At 35.6% G+C, this 24,700-nt stretch overlaps 3 protein-coding genes across 14 annotated transcripts in view; all 3 read right to left on the reverse strand.

The window, feature by feature from the left end:
- LOC127799117 (transportin MOS14) overlaps positions 1-2,443 on the reverse strand; it is a 38,405-nt gene extending 35,962 nt beyond the window's left edge. For 4 of the 12 annotated variants that reach the window (XR_008022549.1, XR_008022550.1, XR_008022552.1 and 1 more), the window contains exon 1: positions 1,991-2,443. Coding sequence is in view for 7 of the 12 variants with exons in the window: in XM_052332862.1 (XP_052188822.1) it covers positions 1,991-2,221 (231 nt within the window). In the remaining 5 variants the exon portion in view is untranslated. The remainder of the gene's footprint in view (positions 1-1,990) is intronic. The other 8 variants (XR_008022547.1, XR_008022548.1, XM_052332861.1 and 5 more) reach the window with 4 other exon arrangements.
- A 1,774-nt stretch (positions 2,444-4,217) lies between these two features.
- LOC127799852 (GTPase ERA-like, chloroplastic) lies at positions 4,218-18,344 on the reverse strand. Its single transcript, XM_052334068.1, has 10 exons — positions 18,270-18,344; positions 16,160-16,769; positions 11,536-11,681; positions 10,919-11,059; positions 10,714-10,827; positions 9,924-10,049; positions 7,520-7,618; positions 7,315-7,416; positions 4,682-4,762; positions 4,218-4,494 (listed from the first exon to the last, which is right to left on the reverse strand). Exons 1-10 carry the CDS (start codon positions 18,342-18,344, stop codon positions 4,408-4,410), a joined length of 1,581 nt encoding a protein of 526 aa, XP_052190028.1. The 3' UTR covers positions 4,218-4,407.
- On the reverse strand, positions 18,169-19,075 carry LOC127800177 (late embryogenesis abundant protein-like). Its single transcript, XM_052334636.1, has 2 exons — positions 18,727-19,075; positions 18,169-18,640 (listed from the first exon to the last, which is right to left on the reverse strand). The coding sequence occupies exons 1-2, from the start codon at positions 18,979-18,981 to the stop codon at positions 18,443-18,445; spliced, it is 453 nt and encodes a 150-aa protein (XP_052190596.1). The 5' UTR covers positions 18,982-19,075; the 3' UTR covers positions 18,169-18,442.
- Between the last annotated feature and the right edge of the window lie 5,625 nt (positions 19,076-24,700).

Below are 24,700 nucleotides of genomic sequence, written 5' to 3' on the forward strand. Positions count from 1 at the left end.
GTATCAAATTATTCTGGACACACCTGAAGCAATATAAAGCAAATCCTTACTATGCAATGCATAAAAACTGGCAGATCTTTGCCGACTATAGCATACTGCTTTGCCCTGTGAAGTGCTGACTCCAAGACATCCATGCCAACTACATTATTGATCACAAATTTGCTAATATAGCCTCCACTAAGTGGCAGAATGACCAATGGACTATTGTCCTTCATAAACTCAGGTTTACACTTTGCATTTGGAAATTGTAGAATACTTCCTTTTCCAAGTTTTCCATTCTGTTAGCGTCTTCATAGGAGAACTTACTCCTGATACTCAAAACATGAAGGAGAGGGAGAAAAAAGAATCCTCCAGTAAAAATATATCTGGCATTTCATCCCATATTTCAAAAAGCATTTGTGCCATATTTCACACGATGTCTCTCAGAATAAAAAACTAGAGTTCCTTACCAAGCAACAAAGAGATGACAACGTAGAGACACAAGAGGTAACATAGTAGATAAATCTAGGAAGAAAATGGCGATAGGAAGCAAATAAACATTGCGGAAGAGAAAATGATGAGAGGAAAATAGAAAGAAGATAGCACAGGTTGGTAAGAACAATAAATGATAAGCATTACAAGACACATACTGTGAAGTTGAAAACAAACTTCTCACAAAGAATATACAACACAACAACAACACACAGAGCCTTCATCCCACTATTTGGCTTTCTCACAAAGAAAATAGATCAAAGAAATATCCACTGGAAAAGGAGTATTAAATTAATTAGGGATGTTTCAGTAGCTTCATACATTTCAATGACATTTAGAATAAGCAAAATGTTGTAAAAGCCAATTCTACTGAAATGTTATTCTATCATCATATTGTTGCCCGGATGTTATTGTTAGAACTTCCTTTGTAGAAACCCAGCAAAAAGTCCAGCAGAACTGCACAATATTTATCCCTCTTTATGTCTTGTTCTTCTTATAATTTATCTGACAAACTTAGATAGCTCAGCCCCAACGATGTCCATAACCCATTGGCCAAACCTTTCCTCTCTTTTCCTGTTTCCATGACACTTTTTCTTGCTTAATTTGATGATGTTGTTAACTTGCCGTACCTGTTTGTTTATCAGGTCAGTTTTTCCTTTTCTTTTTCCTAGTTTTCTTCATTGATGAGTTTGGTTTCACTTTTTCCTTCCTTTTTTTCTTTTTTCAAACTTGTATCCAAAATTTGCTCACGTTTCTGCTCATTGCAATTTTTATTTGGATTGATTTTTATTTTTATTTATGTTAGCAACTTAACAATGATTTTATATATTGGAGGTATTCATGTGTGTCTGTACCCTCTAGAAAACAAAAAAGTGCAGGTCCAAATCACAATATGATTCCAGAACTAATCCGCCTTCCTCAATCAAGGAGCTGTAACCCTTTTTGCACAAAATAGAAACCGCGTAGCTAACATGAGTCAGATAAAGACTTTGGGCTAAATTTCGCACTAGGATTGGTAGTAGGAAAATAAATTTTATTTGGTGTATATTTGAAAATGCATATACATAAAATAGTTCTATTATCTTTTCATTTTTATTTCCAACTAAAAATTCAAGTTCCAATCGGTGAAAAGGAAGGACGGAAGGAAGGAAGTAGCACGAAATTCAAGTTCTTTTCACCCTAGTAAACCTAGGCAAATCAGTGAAAAGGAAGGAAGGAAGGAAGGAATTAGCACGAAATATCCAGAACCAAACCCGTTATTTCTCCGATGAATTAATCTTACAATAACCCTAATTTGTGCATCTAGAAAATCAGTAAGCGCGAGTTTACAGATATCAAGCTCAATTGACCTAGGTCGCTACGGCCGCTGAATTTGTGCGGAGTACAGTGCAGCTATAGCAGTAGATTGGTGTCGAGTTCCTTCTTCCACAAATCTAGACATTGTCAAAGAGCCGAACAACATCGCCGAAAACGCGTGTAACTAGGGGCGTAGGCTAAGGAGAAAAGATGGAGGAGGTACCTTTCGTTTGAGAATCTGAGCGGCGAAGAACTCGACTTCGAAATCGTTGAGAAAAGGCTGGGGATGGTGGTGGCGGTGATCGGAGGAGGTGAGGATAGAGGTGGCGACCTCCCAAGCGGCGTCGGTCTGCTGGAACTGAACCAGCCATTGGTTGGCAGCGACGCGGTTGCAGGATTGCGAGTCGTGATTGAGGACATGGACGGCCTGCGCCACCTTGATTTGGAGCTCCATTGGTCGCTTTTTCACTGCTTCTTCAATTCCACGAAAGCAACGGACGAAAGAAAATCATGGAAAAGCCAGACCACCAGAGAACGACGCCTGTATTCCTCTCAATTGTTTACGCTCTCCGTTGATCCAACGGCTGGTGGATTTGCGAGCCCTCCTGGCCTGGCCTGGCCCTTTTTGGACAACTTCACCTATCGGGAGGGGAGAAATGGGAGAGGCAATGTCCCAATTGCCACTTGACCCCCCAGAATTTTTGTTTTTCGCACAAACACCCCCGCCCGGGGCACGTGGATGCCAAACGTGCGGTGGATTCCCCTCAACCTGGGAACTGAAAGTTTTCTCTGTATTTAAATGGTTCGATCTTGTAAAAGAATCTTACTAATAAGATATTTAAAACTCTTTTTTGATAAATCGAGTTGAATTAAAAAGAAAATAAAATTAATCGATTAAATTTGAATTCCTAAGGCAAATCAATAAAATTAATTAATTTTATTCAAAATTTTTAATGAGTTCAGCGCAATCTATATTTTTTTTTTTCATATGGTTAGATTTTTAATCAAAATATTTACAAAAATCTTGATCATAAATTATTATTTAATCTGTTATATCCAAAAAAATAAGTCTAAACCCAAAAAAAATCCAAAAGAAAGAAACTCGAAAAGTCATCGAATTTTTTTTTAAAAAGGCAATCTTCAATCTAATTGATCTTTCAAGAACCATTTTCAAGTGATCCTAAATATTATTTAATTGAATATCTCATTTGACTTACTTAAAGAAAATTCGTTAAAAACATAAGTAACATTTATCAAAAACCTATTTCGATACCATAAGGATTCCCTTTTGAAAGTTTTATCAAGTCACTTAATCCCAAATAGCGAGAGACATTTTTAAGAGCTTATTCAACCCCCTCATACATGGTATTTGAGGAACTGCCTAAGTCAAAAAACTACAAAAATGTATAAAAACTTACCTCCGATGTCTTTGCTTGAAAATTCAAAAAAAAAAATAATCCCAAAAAATGAAGTATTCTTACACTTATCAATTTCACCATTTATAAATAGAAAATAATCTATTTATCTAAAATATACTCAGAACTTTATTCAAATTTCGAATTTATTATTCATACATTTTTACTCAAAGAAGGACTAACTTAAGTATGAGAGAGCTCGCGTGTGAAACACCTTTCACCTTTAATTGGTTCTATTTTATAAATCTCCCGAAAACTAAAAGTTCAAAACAAATACTCTCTTACAATTACAATTTTTTTTTATATCCAACCAATAACACAACCCATAATTAAATTTTTGTAACTCAAATTGTTACCCCGTTTAAGTTTCTTTATTTTTAGACATTATAGTGTAAGCCACGGTATATTAAGAGTCCATTTTAAGTGAAATCATGAAAGGTTTTCTGCAAGTAATATGGATGAGTCGGGGGCAAAAGGGAATTGACAAAATATAAGATAAAATAAAATAAATGGGTCAATTACTGAACCCCATTTAAACCTAATGAACATCATGACCCGCTGGACTATCCATTTCATAAAGTTGGAAAGGAAGTGGAGAAAATCATTTATATACACGGTATATTCCTCTTACAAACACAATTTACAAAAGCATTGACCTTTTTAGCTACAAACAAACAAACATTGGCAAAAGAGATTCTTAAAGTAACTGAATAGTTTAAGCTCCTGTGCTTACACCCAGCTATAGGTCAAAAGGTTCTCCATGATTTCTGTGAACCATCATCAATTGGCCATTTGAATGCTTTGCTTTGAAACAAATGCACAGCCTGGAGGATTAGTGATTGATTAGCGGCTGCAAATCAACTTCAACTAACAATCCTATTAATTGACATTTGTTCACCAATGTAAGTTTACCCTTCCTTTTGGCAAAGAAGCTGATTCCAAAACCCCAACAAACTTAAACGTTGGAGTTTTTAAGTGAAATAAATCTTGGCAACAATTCCATTTATCATAGAGCTCTGCCATGATAATCTGGAGGGTCAATATCCAAAAACTGATTAATCCCCTAAAAGAAAGGAAAAGCAGAAGGTACAACAGGGGAAGAAATGCAAACAACAGTTAAAAGTTCCCAGTTCACATTGAGAATGAGAATAGAACTCATGTTAGGTACAATACCTGACTACAACATAACTTTGCATAGGCTAACAAACTTGCATTCAAGTTTACACTATAAAGCCTGAATTTGGCCCCCGTAGCCATAGTACTTCAGAAGCCCCTCGTCTTGCCGCCAGTTCTCTTTTACTTTCACTTCAATCTGTTCAACAATTGAATTCCCTTTTAACTACTGTTTAATAGATAATACTACCAAGCCAGCCACTTCGTTTTTTTTTGGAAAACACAAACCACAGCTTAATTATTATTGTACACCATCAAGGCTGCAATATTTTAATTTGCAATAACAGGGCGTAACTAATTATCTAACTAGTTATAGTAAGTAGTACCTCCAGAAAAACTTTCTTCTGCAAAAAATCTTCTATATCAAGCCGAGCAGCAGTTGCTAGTAGTTTAAGTGCTCTCCCTTCCTGCAGGTTTTCAACACAAAGTTAGCACATGGAAGCAGCATGGACGTGTGTACACAAGCATGCACACATGTACATGGTTTAAAAGTTTCATCTTATTTCAAACAATTTGAAACCTCTAAAATTCCATCACTATAGGTACATTATTACAACATTACTAGTGTCTTCCCAATTAAAAGTGCATTACATTAATGTTAAACAAATCATCAAACACGCAGTCATTATATCAAACTCAAAGAGTCTCCAAGGTCCAGCCAGGACTTCACTTCTGTTCCAATCTTATAGAATGCACTAGCTTTTCAAAGCAAACCCCCAATGAAATTCAGTTTGTTTCACATGAGGCATCACTTCTGAAGTTGATTGGAGCTCATTGGACAAATGTCTATAATTCCAGACGTCCACTCTCTTGTACCACGTTACCAAGCACAGCTCATTAGACCAACATCTATCATTGCAGATGTCCTCTCTCTAGTATCATGTGGAACAAGCACAACCTATTATGCTGCTCATAAATGCCTCAAAGGAAGATTTCAAAAGCATTGAATACTGATGCTTAGCTCAAAGGAATTGTAAGAAAAGGTGATGGTGCATTGAGGCCAACACCAATCTGGGTGGACAGAACCATGGAAATTCAATGATATAGGTTTATTTCCACATTCAATGCTAATCCAACAGTTGGTTTAAGGGATGATCCCATTATTCTATAGTGTGGGTTTGCCGACTCTGTTACCCCTATCCTACATGACTAGAGGGTGAAACAGTTATGTGGGCCAGCTAATAAAGTTCTTAAAAGTCTATCCACTGTATCTGCACTTGCCAAACCAGTCCAGGCTTGACACCTGCTCCTTAACTGAGGCCTGATTGGCCTTTATTACAAGAGGACTCCAGCCTGGCCCTGATAACTCCCCCCATCCCCATGAGATATATGCTTTTCAGACTTACCCCACTAATAGGGGACATGTTTCCTATTTTGATTATAGAAATTAGATTTAGATTAGGATTTTTTTGTTATCTTGTTATTTTGATTTGTTTCCATTTTTGTTAGATAATTATAGGATTTGAATTGGAATCATATTTAGATACTATAGTTAGGTTTACTTTTGGCCTATAAATAAGGCTTATGATGCACTATTTTATTCAGTTCTTGATTATTGAATACATTGGTAATGACTCTTTCTCTTTTGGCTATTCTTTCTCTTCTTCTTAATTTCCTCTTTCTTCCTTACTTCCTGCAATTCTTCATTGCTGCCCTGCATCTATTTTGGTATCAGAGCAGACTTTGATTCTGAGTTCCATTGGTTTTCTTGAGTTGTTGGAGTTAAGAATTTCTGGCATAAAACAAAAGCAGCTAGAAATCTTCAAACCCCTAGAAACTTTCAGCAAAACCATCAACAACAATAGGCAGCAACTACCAGAAGCAACAACAACAGCAACATCTTCAACCTTCAAAATTGCTGAGATTCACCCAAAAATAAATTAACATTAATTCAGCAAACGGAAAATTGAGCCAGTGAAGGAAAGAAACAACCTGACTTGGGTTGCAGCAAGAGTTTGGGCTTGCAGCAGCTTCTGCTTGCTTTAAATAGTGGCTTAGTTTGGGACCTTCACTCCCAGTAAAGCTTGCGACGAGGCTGGCAGATATCTTCAAAAAGGTTGGCGAGGGCTCCAACAATCTTGGTGAGGCTCATCGACATTGAAGGTCTTTGATGGCTAAGAGGTTGCTGTTGTTGTCGCTTTGATGGTTAAGGATTTTCTGAAAGTTTCTAGGGCTACGAAGATTTCTAACTGCTTCTGATTACTGTCAGAAACTCTCAACTCCAAAAACTCAAGAAAACTTATGGAACTCAGAATCGAAGTCTACTCTGATACCAAAATTGATGGTGGCCAGCAATAAATAATTGCAGAAAATAGGGAAAAGAGAGGAGGAGGAGAAGAAGTAAAGCCAAGAGAGAGAACTCAGAGAAGAAGAGAAGAGAAGAGAATAACCAAATGAGAAATTCAATTATTTCAATATTGTTGGAGAATCCGGTTCAGCTAATGATAAATGCGTGAAAGAAGATAAGGAAAGAAGTCAGTTTTGTTCAAATATCAACTGTATTTATCAAGAACTGAATAAAATGTTACATCATGAGCCTTATTTATAGGCCTAAACTAAACCTAATAATAGTATGATTAGGAATCTAAATTCTAATATGATTCCAATCCAAATGATATAATATCTACAATCATCTAATAGAAACAAATCCAAATAACAAAATAAATCCTAATTTAAATCTAAATCTAATCTTAATCAAAATGGGAAACAATATAAAAATTGATTATAATCTCTAAATCAAATATAACTCTGTCATCTAAATAATAATGATAAATCAGAACATGATAAATCAATCCCCATCAGTAATCACCTACCCAAACCCAGAAGACAAAAAGGCAGTTTGATTTCAAGTTCAAACCACAGTAGCCTAATACCACCATTTTGTCTAGTAATCTACATTGCAAACAACCCCACAGCAACAGCAATTAAATTAATGCAATGAGCAAAAGCATCAGCTTACCTTTCCTATAAGGATGATCTTTTGTGAGTTTTTCTCTACAATAATCTCAACTTGAATAAAATCTTTTGCATTTGGTCTAGTCTTGTAGCTTCTTACATTAACCTGTAAGATTGATAAACCAAATTCTTCATCAGATAATGCTGAATATAATACGAGAAGCTCTAAGATGAAGAGACATTTGAGTTCTAGGAAACTATCTGTGTACCTGGGATGCATAAGGAACTTCATTGCGGTATTGAATAAAGATCTTTTCCCTGACAATTTCAGCAACAAAAAATCTTTCTGGGTGCTCACTAGCAATATCCTGAAATCATATGGCAATTAAATTTAAAAACTCTATTGACATAAATAAATGACAAAAGCAAAGCAGAAGAGGGGCAGAGAACGCAGAACAGATTCACTAAAAGATGAATGGCTTTGATAATTTCAAGTCAGAAAATTAATCTAAATTATTTCAAATGACCAAGCCAGATTTGAAAAAATAAATTATATCAATACAACAAGGATACAACGACAACAAGAAGCCTTAAATCCCATTACAAAGGGTCAGTAACATGGATTTAGCTTGCCAATTATCTCTATCAATAACTACATCTGATATGCCATAGTACAAAAGGAGTACCAAATTACAATAAAATTAATAAATGGGCCGACCCAACAACAGCGATTGAGGGCCTGCAGCCCAGCCTAGGTGGCCGCAAGGACACGGGGTCCAGCCAAGGCGGCCACGAGGGCCCGCAGCGCAGCTTGGACAGGGCCACGGGGGCACTTCCGCTGCCCAACAAAAGTGGTTGCAGGTGGCGGAAGAGGCCGCAAGTGGCACCCTGCGGCCCCTCCAAGGGCCCACAGGTGGTGCCCCCGCGGACCAGCCAAATGTGGGAGACCTCCCGCGGGGACCTCTCGTGGGAGTTGCCCCCCCGTGTGGCACCATCAGGGGGCCACCAGGGCACCCGCAGTGTGACCACTACAGCCATGGCCGCCGTGCCATTGTCGTGGCCCCGGGAGCAGCACCGCTGCCAAAAACATTTTCCCAAAATACAAGGGGGTCCAACGCAACACGCAAAACAGGATAACTCCGATATGCAAAAATCCCTCTGAATATTTCAAGAAAAGGAAAGACAATTATTCATAAAGAATTCTAATTCTAAAAATATTACGAGGATAACCATCATCTATAAGAATCCAAATCCTAACAAGGTTCCCAAAAGTCAAGATAGACGTTATTTATAAGAATTCTAATCCTGAACTATTTTGGATTACTCCATGTTCCTCTATAAATAGGCACACTTATTCCAAAAAACGTATGTCTCTGATACTGGTGAAAATTCTGTTCTACTATTTTCAGCATCTTCAGTGTCTGACTTAAGTATCACAGCATTTGCGCGAGAACTCTCCCGCACTCTTTGACTATTCCTTTCTTTGAAGATTCAAGCGGCCAGGCAACGACATTTCCAACCAAATAAATTCATTGTTGTATCTTGGCAACAACATCTTTTGTAAAATCATTATATTTATTCCACCGAATAAAAGTTTCCCACCAAATTTTTTGGCCTTCCTATATTTCTTTTGCTAATGGAAACAAGAAGGATTCGAGGAGAAGGAGAGGAGGACGAACTAAGAACTTGATTCGAGGCCATTAGAGAAGAGCAATGGCTCTGATACCATGTAATAAACCCTAGGGCAAGATCGAAAACAGAACACGAGAGAGAAAAATACCTCAAGCAGAATTTTACTTAAAAGATCAAAATAAGATCACACCTACAAAAGAAATAGTGAGCTGCTTATATATGCAGCTTACTTAACAATAGAGAGGCACCGCCTTACAAGACTTATACGACTACAACATCAATAATCAAAAACATAACAACAGCAATTATTATAAACATAACAGCAACAACAATAACTATCATAACAGAACACTAGATGCTTCCACAAAGAGAAACATCTCTTTTTTTTTTATGGAAATTTTTGTTTGTGAGAGAAACTGACATCCATGAGGTTCCTAAGTTCCTAACAGCATATAGGTTGGTAATATTTGTGCACTCAAGAAACAATGTAGAAGACCTCTGAGCTATTCACCTATAAGCCTCCTGCAAAAAGGCATGTCATGCGAATCCTGCTAAATATAGGGAATTGAAATATAATATTTCCCCATGGAATTATAGAAATACACAGAAAATTGATTTTGAAGAAAATGTTCAAAGCATGCCATACTAGTGAAGACATTATGAATCACTACAAGCATTGTGAACTGCCAATTCACTACGAGTTAAGAATCACAGACCATAGAAACAGAAATTTAACTACTTTATACCTCTACTGACCTTTTTATTCTCGCAAAAAATTGATGATGTGGAATTCCAAGTAACTAACAGAAATCCTATGGTACTCAATATTGTTTCAGAAGTTTTCCCAACGCAATGCCTGTATGGTCTAGAAAAGATGAAGCAAGAGATCTGGCAAAAGATACTGCCAATTCATAGCTGGAGGGAAGACTTGTTATGCAAGTGCATACACAGTGTATAATGGTGATCATAGTAAGGCAAAAGTGCACACATCTATATATATATATATATATATATATAAAAGATAGTTAAATGGCTGCATGCCTTTGGATAATATGCGGGCCCAACCGGAAGCTTTGATAGTATCCAATCCTTTACATCATCCACTCCATGACCATATTTGGCACTCACAGGTATGACTTCATCAACATCAGTGAATTTCTCATACCACTGCAAGGAAAATGGCATTGGCTTGAGATACAAGATAATAGAGACAAAGAACAAAAGCATCCACATTATCCAGATGAACGCTAGAAAAGATTTTTCATATACAAAATAAGGAGCCTGAGATGAATTGTAGGTGGGTTGAACTAACGAAAGCACCAATAAAGTTACACGTCGTTCTGACCAGATCAGAATTAACTACACATCAAGCTTTTTTATTCAGAAAGAAATTGGGGAACAAAGGTAAAATAAAATATAACCTTTAGCAAACCACCTGAATTGTAGACTATTAGTGGGTGGTAGCCCCAGTGAGCCCAAAGTCTCAAATTCAAGTCTTGTGAGCCTCTATAGCTCCCCCACTAGGTTCCAAGTGGCATAATCTTACTTATCAAAAAAATAAATAAACCTTTAGGAAAGTATTCCCAGGAGGCCCCAGCCTAACAAGCATTACATGCAGGAATCACAGATACACCAGATGGCTTATCTTCGACAACCAAAAATGGTCACGATGTTGTGCCGGACCTAAAATTTATGAATTATGCAAATAACCTCAACAAGAAAAAGGATTTATGTTTGTTTTTGTTACTACTAACTGATCATATCACAATTAACCTTGAAAATGAGTCCGCCTATTCACAGCACGTAGTAATAGATATTACAAGGTCCTAACCTCAAGCTTCTTTGCAATTTCACCAGGTTTGATCAGATCCTTCTTATTTAAGACCAGTAAAGTAGGAAGTTTTTCTTTGAGAACTCCAACATCCTCTTGCAAGATATCATCTATCTAGAAACAAACAAACAATTAAGTAAAAATAAATAAATAGGGAAAAGGAGACAAACTTCCACAATTAATGTGCCCCAATGAAGAACCAAACCTTCTGAGGTGCTTTACATGCATCAACGACAACCAGCACACAGTCTGCATTGATGGCAGCACTTCGGACATTCTTCATCATCATTGAGTCCAACTTGTGCATTTTCTTCTCAATTACACCAGGTGTATCATACAGTATCATCTAGAAGAATATACCCAGGAAAGATGAAAAATCTTAAATAGAAAAATAAGCTTCACCTCTTACATTGTTCAGTAGATCGAAAGATAAAGAGCTTTGTGCTTATGATCTTTGAGTGTACACCGAAATCTAGAAATGCTAACTTCTTTGAATAAAAACAATGACCAAAGAACAGTTTATGATGCTCTTAACATATTCCAAGTGGGTAACAAAGAAATAAACAGATTCTTGAAAACTACAGAATTTGCATTATTCACTCAAAGGTGGCATTGATTATTCAACGAAATGTGACAGATGGTTAAGATCATCTAACACAAAAGATCTTTCATTAGAAGTTAGGACCATGTTGAGAACCTGAAACTTCTAGTATCCAATTGAATTTCAATCAATCTAATGTCACTACCGTGAGAGCAAACAAATTACATGACAAAAAAAATCAAATCAGCCACAATCACACGTCACCTAGAAAATTTCCAAACCTGATACTCTGGACCAGAACATATACCAAGAATTCGATGTCTTGTAGTTTGAGGTTTATCAGTAACAATTGACAGTTTTTGCCCTATCATCTGGTTGGATAGAGTACTCTTTCCCACATTTGGCTTGCCAAGTACAGCAACATATCCTATATTTTACCGCAAAAAGCACAAAAGTTACAAGAGAATGATTCCCAAAAAACAAAAAATTAAAGCAAAAGGCACTGACTACAAGCCAGAAAAGTGCTGTAATATTTCTAAATGATGATACTCCTCTAGATCCCATTTAACTCAGTCATGTCAGCTGAATGTACCTCCAAGATTTAAAAGAGAAAAAAACAAAATAAGCAAATTACCTGGTCGGTACCCTTCTTGTAAGAAGAGCAAGAAAGCCCTATAATACTAAACTATGGATGCAATGCAAAATGTTGAGTGGTCAGCCCCAGCTGAAAAACTGGAACTGCCCGGGCATTCTCTGTGCACAAGGTCCCAGCTTTGCATAGGTCAGGGGAAAATCATTTTTGTATACAGCCTTACCATAACTCTATAAAGAGGCTATTTCCACAACTTAAACCCATAACTGTCTACTCACAAAAAAAAAAAACTTCTTATTGCTATCAATGTCCTAAAATTCAAATTAGGGTATTGAATAAGAGAGTTTTTTTTTTTTTTTTCCAAATCATGGGGAATCGAGGGGTCCCCAATACACAACCACCTTCGGCCAGGACCGTCACACCCTCCCAACCCCCCGGCCCCGCCTGCATGGGCACACAGGCGAAGCGAGTAAGACTGGGTCGGAACCCGAGCCCTAGCCCCCTAGATAAGAGAGGTTCAAGGGTCAATGGTTGGACTGGGCTTAAACTGTAGTCAACAAAACATATCAAGCATTTGTGGGGTCAACTACATGAATTCTAGGTTTTTATTCATTTCTCTCAATGGCCATATCTTTTGAAAGGCCCACCCATATGCCATGACTCTAGGAGCAATAAAGGGGTAATATGGTAATAGGCTTATAATAGTTGTTACGAGATATTTTACAAATTGTTAGAAGCACATGGGTGCTTGTTAGGAATCAATTAACAGCTAGCTAATGCCTATATAAAGGCTACTTGTAAGAGATTGGAGGATATGTTTTGAAATGATAAATGATATTCTGATTTCTCTCTAAGAATTCTAATCTCCCTCTCATTTCTTCTCTAATTCCTCTCCCTCTTTCTACTGATTTCTTCCAACTTCTTCATTTCTTTAAATCTGATTTCTTCAACAATTCCTATCACAACCCTAACTAACCCTAGGGATGTGACACCATATACTTAATATCAAACCTAAGTGTCCCTCACCAAGTTTTTTTTAGTCTTCTTCCACCTCTTGTGCTAACTACTTGTTCCATTTTATCAACTCTCCTCACAGGAGTCACTATTAGTCTTCTTCTCACATGACCAAATCGCAGTTGAACTAGGATTTATTTTTATTAAGGTAGTGTTTGTTTGTTAAAATGAGTAAGATAAAGACTCTATCAAAATAACTTATCTGTAAATTTCAAGATAAGTTATCCAAAGCAGGGGAAAGGATAAATTTATCTTAAAAGTTCAAAATAAGAAGTCATGTGACTTCTTTCCAAAAAATTTAACAAACACAATAGAAAGCACTTTTGTCCAGGATGTTTTCCATATCCCACCTTTTTCAGTCTATATCTTGGTTAACAAACGCTACGTAAATAAATAAATACATGATAATTATAAATGAGATCTAAAAAATAAAAAATTAAAATCCATCACATAATACTATAATAGACAATTTTACTAAATAAAATTCGCCAACAATTAAGAAAAAATACCATACAACAATATCAACACAAGTTTAGGGTGAAAATGAAATAAAAGTAAAGATAAAATATTTAAATTACAATTCAAAATTTTTTAAAAAAAATGTCCATACATGAACAAAATCCAAATTACAAATCATTGTAAATGTTTTCATTTCGTTCTCCTTCTACTTTATTTTGGATCAGATTCAAACCACTAAAATGATAAGACGGTATCAAAAGTGTTGACATTAACAACTTCAAAATCTCCCAAATTATTGCTATCTTCTCTAACTTCTAAATTTAAAATAGAAAAGTAAAAAAGAAACAAATGAGACACCCAGTAAATTCATCTGGTTCCTGGTTCAACTGGCCATTTCAGTGATTCATCAGCTGGTTTTTTGCTGTTAAGCAGACCAAGCCATCTACCAATTCCCAGTTTTTTCAAGTGAACAGACTGTTCCAGTCCAGTTCTCTCAACATCAGTTGCTACCAAGCTCACCCTCCTAAAAACCAGAATTGTATATAAAAAATTTCTAGTTAAAATTTTATATGCAGAAGTTCTTAATTGGCACATCACTTTTCCACATGTGACTTGCAGAAAGAAATCTTAAGCAATATGCACCAATCCCACTTAATGCTACCAGTCAATACACCTTCCACAACTAACAAAGACAGACAGCAAAGAAAAGGTAGTTTTGAAGGAGGAAAATGAGCTTTTTATCTCATTTTTTTCTTCCCTGTAGTGTCATGACCCTAACAAGATGAAAAATTACAAGTACCATTCAGTGGAACAGGAATCATTTTTCTTTTACAAGTGTCATCTACTACTCGTGGATGGATTCCTGTTGCAGCCAAGAACCAGAAGTTAAAATCTGCTGGAGAAGCTTTACAATCATACGTTCCTATCAAATCTTTTAATTTTGTATATGCCTATTTCTGACAGAGAGATAGTAAAATATTATCATTCTGTTAATACAATACTAATTGCTGAGTTCTTTCAAAATTTGAAACCCTATCTAAAAAATTTGTTACACATAAACTCAAACCAAACTATTTGTGACTCTAAAATTATGATTCATTCCATGCCCATCAATCACTGATTACTTCATTAAGAGAGCAACAAAATTGCTCAGAGAGAAGAAAATAAAAAAACATCATGCAAAAATAAAAAAGAAACTGCAGTACCAATACCAATTTCTTCTTTACTTTTGAAAACACGGTATTGGTTTATAATATGGGTTATTTTTTATTTCATTAAAGGCCTCAAAGAACTATTAAATTTTCTTCATAAACCGCATTATCAGTTTACTAAATATTGAATAAGTCACATTAATGGCTTATAAAAAAAGCTTAAAATCCCTCTTGCAGTCTTAATACAATGGAAAGAAAGAGGAAAGTGCAAGGTGCACTTTTCTACTAAAGGGGTGGCTCATGCTACACACGTGCAAAAAATAAAAAAATTTAAATAAAATTCATTGGGTGGCATTTGGCATTGATAGTTACAATTCACTTTTTAATTTTTCTAGACAAAGTTTAAACAAAATGAGTCTTGGTATAGTGGTAAAGTTGTTTGAAAAAATAGTTATTATTTAGAGATATGAATTCAAATCTTGTCAACATCGTTATTTTTCTTTTTTAACCAATACATATAGAAGATATTTTAGGAAAACACTTTATTGATAGGGCTTCATAACACTAAAACATGGTGTTTACTATATAGTATAGATAGATATTAAAACTACAATGATATTTACGGTTCTTAATAAACCATTATACAATGTGATGTGCCCAAGAAAGTGGGCCCAAGCCCAAGTGGAAGAAGCCCAAATAGGGAGGCCTGGGAGACCTTCTCGATAGAGCAATCCTCAGGAAACCTCCTGGGAGCCTTTCTCGAGTCCCAGAGATACAATCTCTAAGGGGCCCTTCAGCTTATAGTCCGTTAGGAATGCGTCAACTCACCTCTGAGATTTTTGCCTAGAGATCAGGAACAAACAACCCTGGAAGATGCGGATGCTCCTCTACCTAACAATCTTAACCTCTATAAATAAGGAGTTATCCATCCAATCAAGGTGCACAATAACTTCTACACGAGTTACCTAAATATTTTTCTGTTTTTTGGCTAAGACTAACTTAAGCATTGAAGGGTCCACAAAAAGACACCTCGCGCCCCTAACTGTCTTCTATTTTACAGATCTCTTAGAAACTAGACACTTAAGACAAATACTCTCCATAGGTGTAAATTTATTGTTGTATTTTGACAACAATACAATGTATATGAATAAATTTATAATTCTCCTACAATTTTTAATAAAATTGACAAGAACCCATATAAACTGGCACTGCATTTTCAAAAGTAAAGAAACAGTGTTGCGGTTTCTTCCTTCTTCTTTTTTTTTTTTTTTCAAGACTCAATGGTGGTTTTCCATTCTTCTTTTTCTCTGAACAATTTTGTTGATCTTGCAAGTTTCAACTAAGTAACCAGTGATTACCAGGTATGGGTTAAATCAGATTTTTAGAGTAACAAACAGTTTGGTCTAAGTTTTATGTTGCCAAATTTTTTAGAGAGGGTTCCGAAAATTGAAAATACTCACTGATTCCCTGTTAATCCTGCATCCTGGCTGCATGCTTACAACGAAATAGGGAACGAGTTAACTATTAAGGGAATAAATTTGCTAGCATCATTAGGAATGGTTGCTTTTTGTCCAAAAATCAAGATGAACAAAATGGATTACGGGCAAAAAGATGAAAAAATAAAATATACTTGGATGGTTAGGATAAAGGACCAAAAAGATTGATTAGGGCAAAAGAAGAGAAGCGAACCGCTACGATGATGAAGGTTAGATTCGGAGAGGGAATGGAGGTGCTGCTCCTCCTCCTCCATCTCGTAATCGTCGAGCAAGGCCATGTTCCTGTCCGGCTTCTCACTCAACGACAGCAATGTCGAAAATGATGAGGAGCTCGCTTCGGCATAATCCTCCTCCTCTTCATCACCTTCATCTTCCTCGTAGTCCTCTGCTTCGTCTCCGTGACTATAATTGTACAAGAGTCGTTTCTCGTCCACCCCGGACTTCCTGTTCCTGTTCCAATTCCTAGGTCTAGTGCTATTACGGCTAGTACCAGTAGTTTTATGAACACTAACACTGATAGAAGCTGCCTTAAGATGAAATCGCGTGTGACCACGGAAGGGAAACCGGCGCCGGAGAAGAGGCTTGTACGCGACGGCGATGAGATGACTAGAGGAAGAGCAAAAACACGAACAGTACACAGGATAATAGTGGTTATCCTTGTCCCTTCTTGCCCTCGGTTGGAGAATTGCAGCATTATGCCGCCGGAGATGGAGACCCAGCTCCATTCGAGTTTCCTCTTCGATGCTTCGGATTTCAGAAGGCTGGCGTTTGCACTTTATCTCTTCTTTGCACCTTTCTTCTTCCTTTATAAATGAAAATGAAAAATAGGATAACCAAATCAGACATTTTGCTTATTTTTTAAATTATAATCGAATTATTATATGTTTATAAGTGTTTAAATCCTAATTTAGAAATTATAATAATTTTACATAATTTTAGTTAAAAAAATATGAATTTGTCATTTATTTTATAATTAAATACAATTTTAAATCAATTTAATTGACCATTTACCCACGTTTACTTTTATACGTCATGATATAATAAATTAAATTATTATTAAAAACTCTTATATTTTAAAGATCCATCACAATTATTTTCCTTACAAATATTACATTTATAATAATTTATTTCTATAATTACTTATTTTGTAACAACTCATTCTCTAACATTTAACTAATACAAAAAATAACTTGATTTAAAATTTTTTACGAAAATACTCTCACGTATAAGAACTTTAAACTATCTAAATAGCAACTCAAAAAACAATGAATACCCTATTATCTAAAATTCTAAAGACAAAAACGACAATTGTTCACTCAAATTCTATACACAAATTACATCTCATCTTATTCTTTTATTTTTTAAGAATATTATAAAAATACCAATATAATTAATAATTAAAAAAATACCAATATTATCCTTTTATCTGAAAATTGCTAGATATGACAATTGTATTTAAGTATGAAAATTTGCCTTAAAATGACCAATGTGTGATTTTATCCAAATGATGAGCGACCCTCTAAAGTGATAGACAATTATCTCTAGGTGGAATAAACTAATAGATGACACATATGAGCAATGAATCACTTATTCGAAAAGAAAATTGATTAGGGACATAAGTGAGAATTTTTGCATAATCTCTCTGATACTTAAATTAATATTTAAAAAATATAAAATACTCAAATATAAAAAAAAATGTGAATACGATAGGTATCATACCAAATGATAAAACACCCCTTATTTATGGTGATAAGTGAAACTATGTTAAATGATCTTATTTTTCCGATAAATAACTCAAAGATAGAAAAGTCTTGGGAGTCATAAAGAATAACTAATGTCATTATCAAATAGGGATAAAATGACAAAATTACTTTCGCACTTTGCAAATTTGTAAAGTGGGCCATTGCTCTATTATCTTGCTTCCCCCATGGTCGCTATCTCGTCGTCGCGTCTCGCTATCTTGCCTTATCTCATCTCCATCACTTCGTTGTCATTACCACCTCACCAATCATTATTTTGCAAATAAATTTGTAAAATGAACGAAAAAAATTTCATCATTTTATCCCATTCAATAAGTGCGTCGATAAGATTGTTTGGCCTTATGGATCGACTCCTCAAAAATAATTTTAATCGAATTTTGAGGGGGGAAGGCACGTGGGGGCAGCATACTAGGTTTTAAATTTTGTAAAAAGAAAAGAAAGTTTTACTAATAAACAGAAGTTGCAATAGATTCTAAAAATTAGAAACAAAAGTAAGACTTCTCAAGAAAAAAAAGAAAAGAAAGCAGAGCAGCCACGCAGTACAGAATTAAAGCTGGACGCGACGAGAAGCGTCCGGGACGAGTTAGATAACTTCCGCCTGTCCCGCCGGCGATACATCCTTGCGGTCACACAAAACGACGAGAACGATTATGACGGCTCCGGCGAAGACGATCGAGATTGCATGAACGCATAATATATATGACCTATATGGGGTTTCAGTGGCGGTGGCCTCCAGGCAGCTTCTCCTTAATCTTGTCTATAATTCCTTTCTTCTCGTGGTGCTCTCCGCCGCCGCCGCCTCCTGGCCTCGCGGCGGCGGTGCCATGCGACTGTTCTTTGTGCCCGCCTGCTAGCTTCTCCTTTATCTTCTCCTTCAGCCCTTTCTTCTCCTTTATATGTCCGTCATCCTCCGACTGCCCAAAATTAATAAACGACAACAGAAATCAAACAACTGGATAACATGTCGAGAGAGAGAGAGAGAGGGGTAAGAGGGACCGACCGAGCTAGAGCTGCCGGCGCGGTGAAGCATGTCGGAAAGGGTCTGGTGCTGCTGGTGTCCAACGCCAGTATCGACGCCGTACCCGGCGTCGCTGGCAGTGGCTCCGTAGTCTCCCATGGTACCAGTGTGGTGAGCGGGGTTGCCATACTCGTCCGTCTGGCGAATTGGGTTGCCGTATTCGCCCGGAGGGCGAAGTGGGTTGCCATTCTCGTCGGTGTGGCGAGCTGGTTCTCCATGGTCCGCATAGTTTGCCATTTTCTCCAAGTCGGAACTAGGAACCCTAGCTGGAGCTAACACTGTAACTAACAACAGCAAAATAGAAAAGCAGCCTTTACTCGCTAATTCTGAATAGGAAGATGCATATACATACATATATATATATATACACACACATTGCTTTAGTTTAGTGTAAAGGGCTTATAGTATGCGTCAGGTGGAGTGTACACGCGGCACACTGTAATTGTGAAACGTGGTTTCGAGAAGGCTGCGTGCCCGTGCCCCCCGACCGACATGTAAAAATATTGAAAGAAATTTTTTAAAAAATGCTATTTCAACCCTTGACTATTTTATTGTGTTATATTAACAAAAACATATAATATATAATGTCGAAAATATTTTGTGTGGATTATTATTAATTGTTAATCATTTTATTTTATTAAAAATGAGTTGATAATATAATTAATTATTTTTTAAAAGACGTAGATGATATTTTCATTATTAATAATAGTATAACTAATTGTTAATGAAATGTATGCCCATGGATTCATGGAATTAAGTGTGGGTTAAAATGAAGTGGAATATATTATTTAATTAACTCATAATTGAAGGGTTATTAAATAAATATTTTATTTACGACTAGTTATCGTCACCATTACTTCCAATAATAATTGTATGTTAAAAAAATTTCATGTTCTACGTACATGTTGTATACTCATCCCATTAAACAACTATATATCTAGAAAGTAATAAGAGGAAGATCTTGTTATTTAAAATTAATTATGATTTGAGATTTGTGTTCATGATCGTCATTCGCCAGATTAAATCATACAAAATCTTATACAATGTTGAATATAGTTATATTATCGTCCTTCTCTATTTAGGGTTTTATTAATTCACATAATCACACTATTTTAATATTCTACATATAAATCTATTAGTATTTAGTAGTTGGAGCACAGTCAGCGATGAGTGCGATTTTGTTAACCCTGGGTAAAAATGTTATTTTGGTCTCCCTTTCTACCTATCATCCCGTTTCTCTCTCCTTCCTTTCGCAACCCACTTGTCGACTGCTGTATCGCCTCCTCGTCATTGCCTTCTTGAGGCGGAGTGACGGGTCGAGGGTGACGAGAAAAAAAGAGATAAATGATAAGGTGGCGAGGCAACGAGACGATGGTAAGATGACAACGAGGTGGCAGTCGGTGAGTCAACGACGAAAAGAAAGAGAGGGGGGCCCAAAATGACATTTTTGCCCTCACGGTAAAGTCACACAAGGTGAACAAAATAGCACTCGTCGGCAATGGCCAACACTTGTCCCTTGTAGAACGTCGCCAGACGTGCATGCTTGCAAAGTTATCAAAAAACGCGCAAAGATAACTAAACAAATGATAAAGTGGGGGCACAACAAAGTTGGAAAGGTACGTACGTTGTGAGACGAGAGGAATGATGGCAAATTATGGAGTTGGCGGCGGTAAAAGAGATGAATACAGGAATCCAGTGTTGCCCGTTGGTTCCATGGCTGACTACGCAAACGTCTCTATTGTTGAAGCTTACGACACTGTTGACACCGACGACAACCTCCACCACCACCCCAACGACTCAAGTTATGTCCTGGTAAGCCATTTTATGTTTACGGGTGCTTATAAATTGTTGTATTTTGCCTGAATATAAGAAGAGTAATGTCCCATGTTGGAAGAATGAGGGAGATTTCAAGTCTTTAAATAGCCTTCGCCTGCTCTTTGAATTTGGACCCCAAAAGACACTCAGATTTTGCGAGTGGACAAGTTCCTACTAGCTCTCACGCTGCGCCACCACCATCTAGTCGGTTCAAGAAAATATATATATATATATTTTTTTATGGCGTTAATTATCAGAAGTTATAAATTTGTTTTGGGTTAATTTATAATTGTTGAAATTGATTTATAATTGAGTTGAATAATCAATTTTGATTTCATGATTTTAATTTTTCATTTCGCGATTTTAATCTACTTATGGTTTCTCATTTTGATTATCGAATTCAATGTACATCAGTTAGTTTTGGATTCGTCAACTAAATATAGCTAAGTGTTCTTCGTTGTTTTTCACTCAGTCATCGAGCATTCTTTTTTCCTTGTGAGTTCCATTCTTGAGTCGTAAAAAGCAAAGTATCCAGCGAGTTCTGTCAGATCCAATTTGTCCGTGGTTACAGTTCAACTGGATCGATCGTTGTATCCTGTTGAGACGGTCGTTACATTCTACTCGTAACTAGTGTAAGACGAAATCTATTTTCAGGATAACACTTCTAACATGCCTCGATTGCAAATGTTTTTCTGTTTATGTTTGTCCGTTTTCATTTCATGCAATTTTAGATTGCTGCAATTTTTCAGTTACACATTCTTGGTTGCTTCCAATTCATTGCTTAAGGCCATGACCAAGTTTTTGGTTTGATGTTGTTTATCCCAACATTTATTATCCTGTTTAAAATTACACAGTCAATTTCTGCTGTATTGGGTTGGTTCTAATTATACATATCTACATTCCTATTGCGATTGTTTCTAATAATCTGTAGACAAAGGAAGTCCGAATGCAACCATACCCAAATTTATGAATTTGGGTAAATTTGATTTAGTGTGATTGAGTGGTTTGGTTTCGCTTGAATTAGCATTAATCCCTAGTTATTCTATTGCATATTTTATTGAATTTTTTTATTTTCATAATTTTATCGACGTTGATATATCGAGTAATTAATCTGGCGCTAGCTTGAAGATGATGAGGAAGGGGTGGTCGGAGAAAGCAAGAGTCATCGCAGGATGAGGCAAAGGGAATAAAATTGAAGCCACTTGGTGGCCAAGCAACTTAGCAGTCACGGCCACATCTGGAAGCGCAAGCGACACGTAGAAGCACAACCTGAGAGAAGACAAGGTATAAAATTAGTTTTCAAAGGGTTTTTGTGGTCAAATATTATGCTTCTTGAGTTTTTTTTTCTAATATCATAAGAAATTTGAGAGGTTCCCGATTAATGCACACTTTTTGATTGAGATTGTTACATATTCTTTAAAACCTATGACCTGTCACGACTTGACTTGAGTGGATCAAATAGGCAAGTCAGAGTTGAAATGCAAGATCTGATTTCTCAAATATACATAAATTATTAACAATTACACAGAGACAAACTCAAACCTATGACCTTATAGCAAGTCAAAGTTCTAATAGTGTGCAATGAACTATCTTTGATACTCCAGAGGGTTATCTTAAAAACTTAGATACTTGGTTTGGGACTTCAAATTTTCAATTGCAATTAAAAAATAAAAACAAAATAAAGGACCAAATATGCTATAACTCCTATGATTTAAGATAGCCAATCATTTGCTATTAAAGTATATATCATCTACTCATATTAAATGATATTCATTCTCATGCTAAATTTTATATATTTTCTTTAACCATACCCCAAATGCATCTATAAATGAAGATTTATTTTCTTATTTGAGCATGGATCAAAATATGATCATTATTAATCAACTAGAACAAAGACATTTAAGAAGGTTAGGTTTAAAAACATTTAAGAAGGTTAGGCGGCGTTCTCTTTGTGTTTTAATTTTGAGTTTTGAGTTTTGAATTCATTTTCAGTTTTACGTTTTGAGTGTCTGTTTTGAGATTATTAAAAATGTGTTCTTTTTGTCATTCTAAAAAAATATTTCTCAAAACTAAAAATTAGAAAACGCGTTCACTTTGAGATTTTGAGAAAAATATTTTATGATATTTTATTTAATAAATTTGATTCAAAATAAATTATAAATATGTATTAATAAATTATAAATTTAATTTAAAGAATTTAAAATATAATACCAAAAATAACTAATGATTTAATCATATATAATAATGTATTAAAATTACAAAGTATTTTTTAAAGTCATTTTTAATTTGACTCAATTAATAATTTTATAATAAAATTATATTTACTTACAAATTAAAATTTGACATTAATTTTAAAATTTAGATTACCCACAACATAAATATTAAAAAAAATTATAAATCATAAAATAGAAAAAGAAAAAATTTATCTAAAATTTTTAAAATATTATTGAAAAAAAATTAATAACAAAAACCATAATACATATATCATAATACATATTTTGGGTGTGGAGGCAGAAGAAATGGCAGGGAAGAAATGGCTGAAGCTGAAGGAAGAAATGGTAGGGAAGAAATGGCTGAAGCCGAAGGAAGAAATGGCGAGGACAGAAAAAATGACTGGCGATGGCGATGGTGATGGTAGATCTGAGCGTGGAAGGCGGTGGCGGGCGATGGTAGTGGCGATGATGGCGGTGGTGGATCTGGGAGTGGAGGGCAGTAGCGGGCGATAGCGATGGCGGTGGTGGCAGATCTGGGAGTGGCGGTGGTGTCAGTGGCAAGCGATGGCGGTGGCGGATGCGGATCTTGGCGTGGAGGGCAGTGGCGATGGTGTCGGTGGTGGATCTTGGCATGGAGGGCGATGGCGATGATGTCAGTGGTGAGCGGTGGCGTGGAGGGCGATGGCAATGGTGGTGGAAGATTTGTGTTGCTTGTTGGAAAAGAGAGTGGAGCTTGGAAGGGAGACGGAAGAGGGAGTGCATGAGGCAGAAAACGCTTGCGTTTTCCACGTTTTCAATTTCTACTGTATTTTGGCTAAAAACAATCAAAACGTTTTTTTGTTGTTTTTCATTTCCTTCACAAATTTTTTCCTTGTTTTTGAAAATGCGTTTTCAAAAATAACAAAGAGAACACGTTTTCAGTGTTTTGAAAAATTGAAAACAGAAAAGAACTCGAAAATGACAAAGAGAAGAGGCCCTTAGGTTTATTTATTTTTCATCTAAATTGATATCGATTGAGTCTAAATTTGTATACTTAATTAAAATGAGTTTGGATTTAAGTTGAGCCCCTAAGTCAATGTTTTCAACTAAAATTGTATTGGGGATCTCATATGGTTGTGTGGGTTTTTAAATTTTTCTAGCATCTCATGTGTTTAAGTAATATGTAATGTCCATTGAGTGTAAAACTCAATAATTCAATAAAATACCTCTTTAAATAATCAAATAATGAAATAGAATAAACTTTGCAAGCTGACATTTTTCACCTAAATTGTGAAGGGTCCAGTTGGTCTATGCCAAACAAGCTTCCAAAACTCCTTTTAGCTTCATCTTGTGCTAGTTAAAAGTCAGAAGAAATGTGTTGGTTTGTTGCTCATCTTGTGCTAGTTAAAAGTCACAAGAGATGTGTTGGTTTGTTATTCTGCATGATTTCAAAAACCTAACTCAACACCTTGAATAATTGAGAGAAAAATCGTTATATATATAAAAGTAGGATAGTTTGACAAAGAGTTTTTTCCCCCAAAACTTGCATTAATTACTAAAAGTATTAATTACTGTCAAATTAATAATAAAGTTTCTAATATATGAGTTTTCAATGCTAATTATGGATTTTTCAATGCATTATTTTGTGTATATTAAATATTTAGTTAATATACACATAATAAAGTAAGATATTTGCAAAATAATTTCCCCCCCAAAAGTTGCATTAATAATAAATAAATTATCTTTATCTTTATATTATTATTATTATCTTTATATATATATAAAAGTAGGATAGTCTGAAAAAAAAATTCCCCCCAAAACTTACATTATTAATTTTCATTTAGTATTTATTGCATTAATAATTTATATTAATAATTTAAAATTTTTCAATTGCTTCGAAATAATAAGTACTAATTATTGTAAAATTAATAATAAATTTTAAATACATG

The sequence above is a fragment of the Diospyros lotus genome, chromosome 4 (genome assembly GCF_014633365.1).
Source record: "Diospyros lotus cultivar Yz01 chromosome 4, ASM1463336v1, whole genome shotgun sequence".
Classification (NCBI taxonomy): Eukaryota; Viridiplantae; Streptophyta; class Magnoliopsida; order Ericales; family Ebenaceae; genus Diospyros; species Diospyros lotus.

Bases quoted from the DNA above. Each gene is read 5' to 3' on its own strand.
- LOC127799852 (XM_052334068.1), bottom strand. From the start codon at position 18,344: ATGTATCGCCGGCGGGACAGGCGGAAGTTATCTAACTCGTCCCGGACG. The intron at 10,050-10,713 runs GTTAGGACCTTG...TTTTCCTTGCAG, and splicing joins AAATTGCAAAGAAGCTTGAG to TGGTATGAGAAATTCACTGA. The intron at 7,619-9,923 runs GCATGCAGCCAT...ATATGATTTCAG, and splicing joins GGCCCGCATATTATCCAAAG to GATATTGCTAGTGAGCACCC.
- LOC127800177 (XM_052334636.1), bottom strand. From the start codon at position 18,981: ATGGCAAACTATGCGGACCATGGAGAACCAGCTCGCCACACCGACGAG. The intron at 18,641-18,726 runs GTCGGTCCCTCT...AATTTTGGGCAG, and splicing joins GCGCCGGCAGCTCTAGCTCG to TCGGAGGATGACGGACATAT.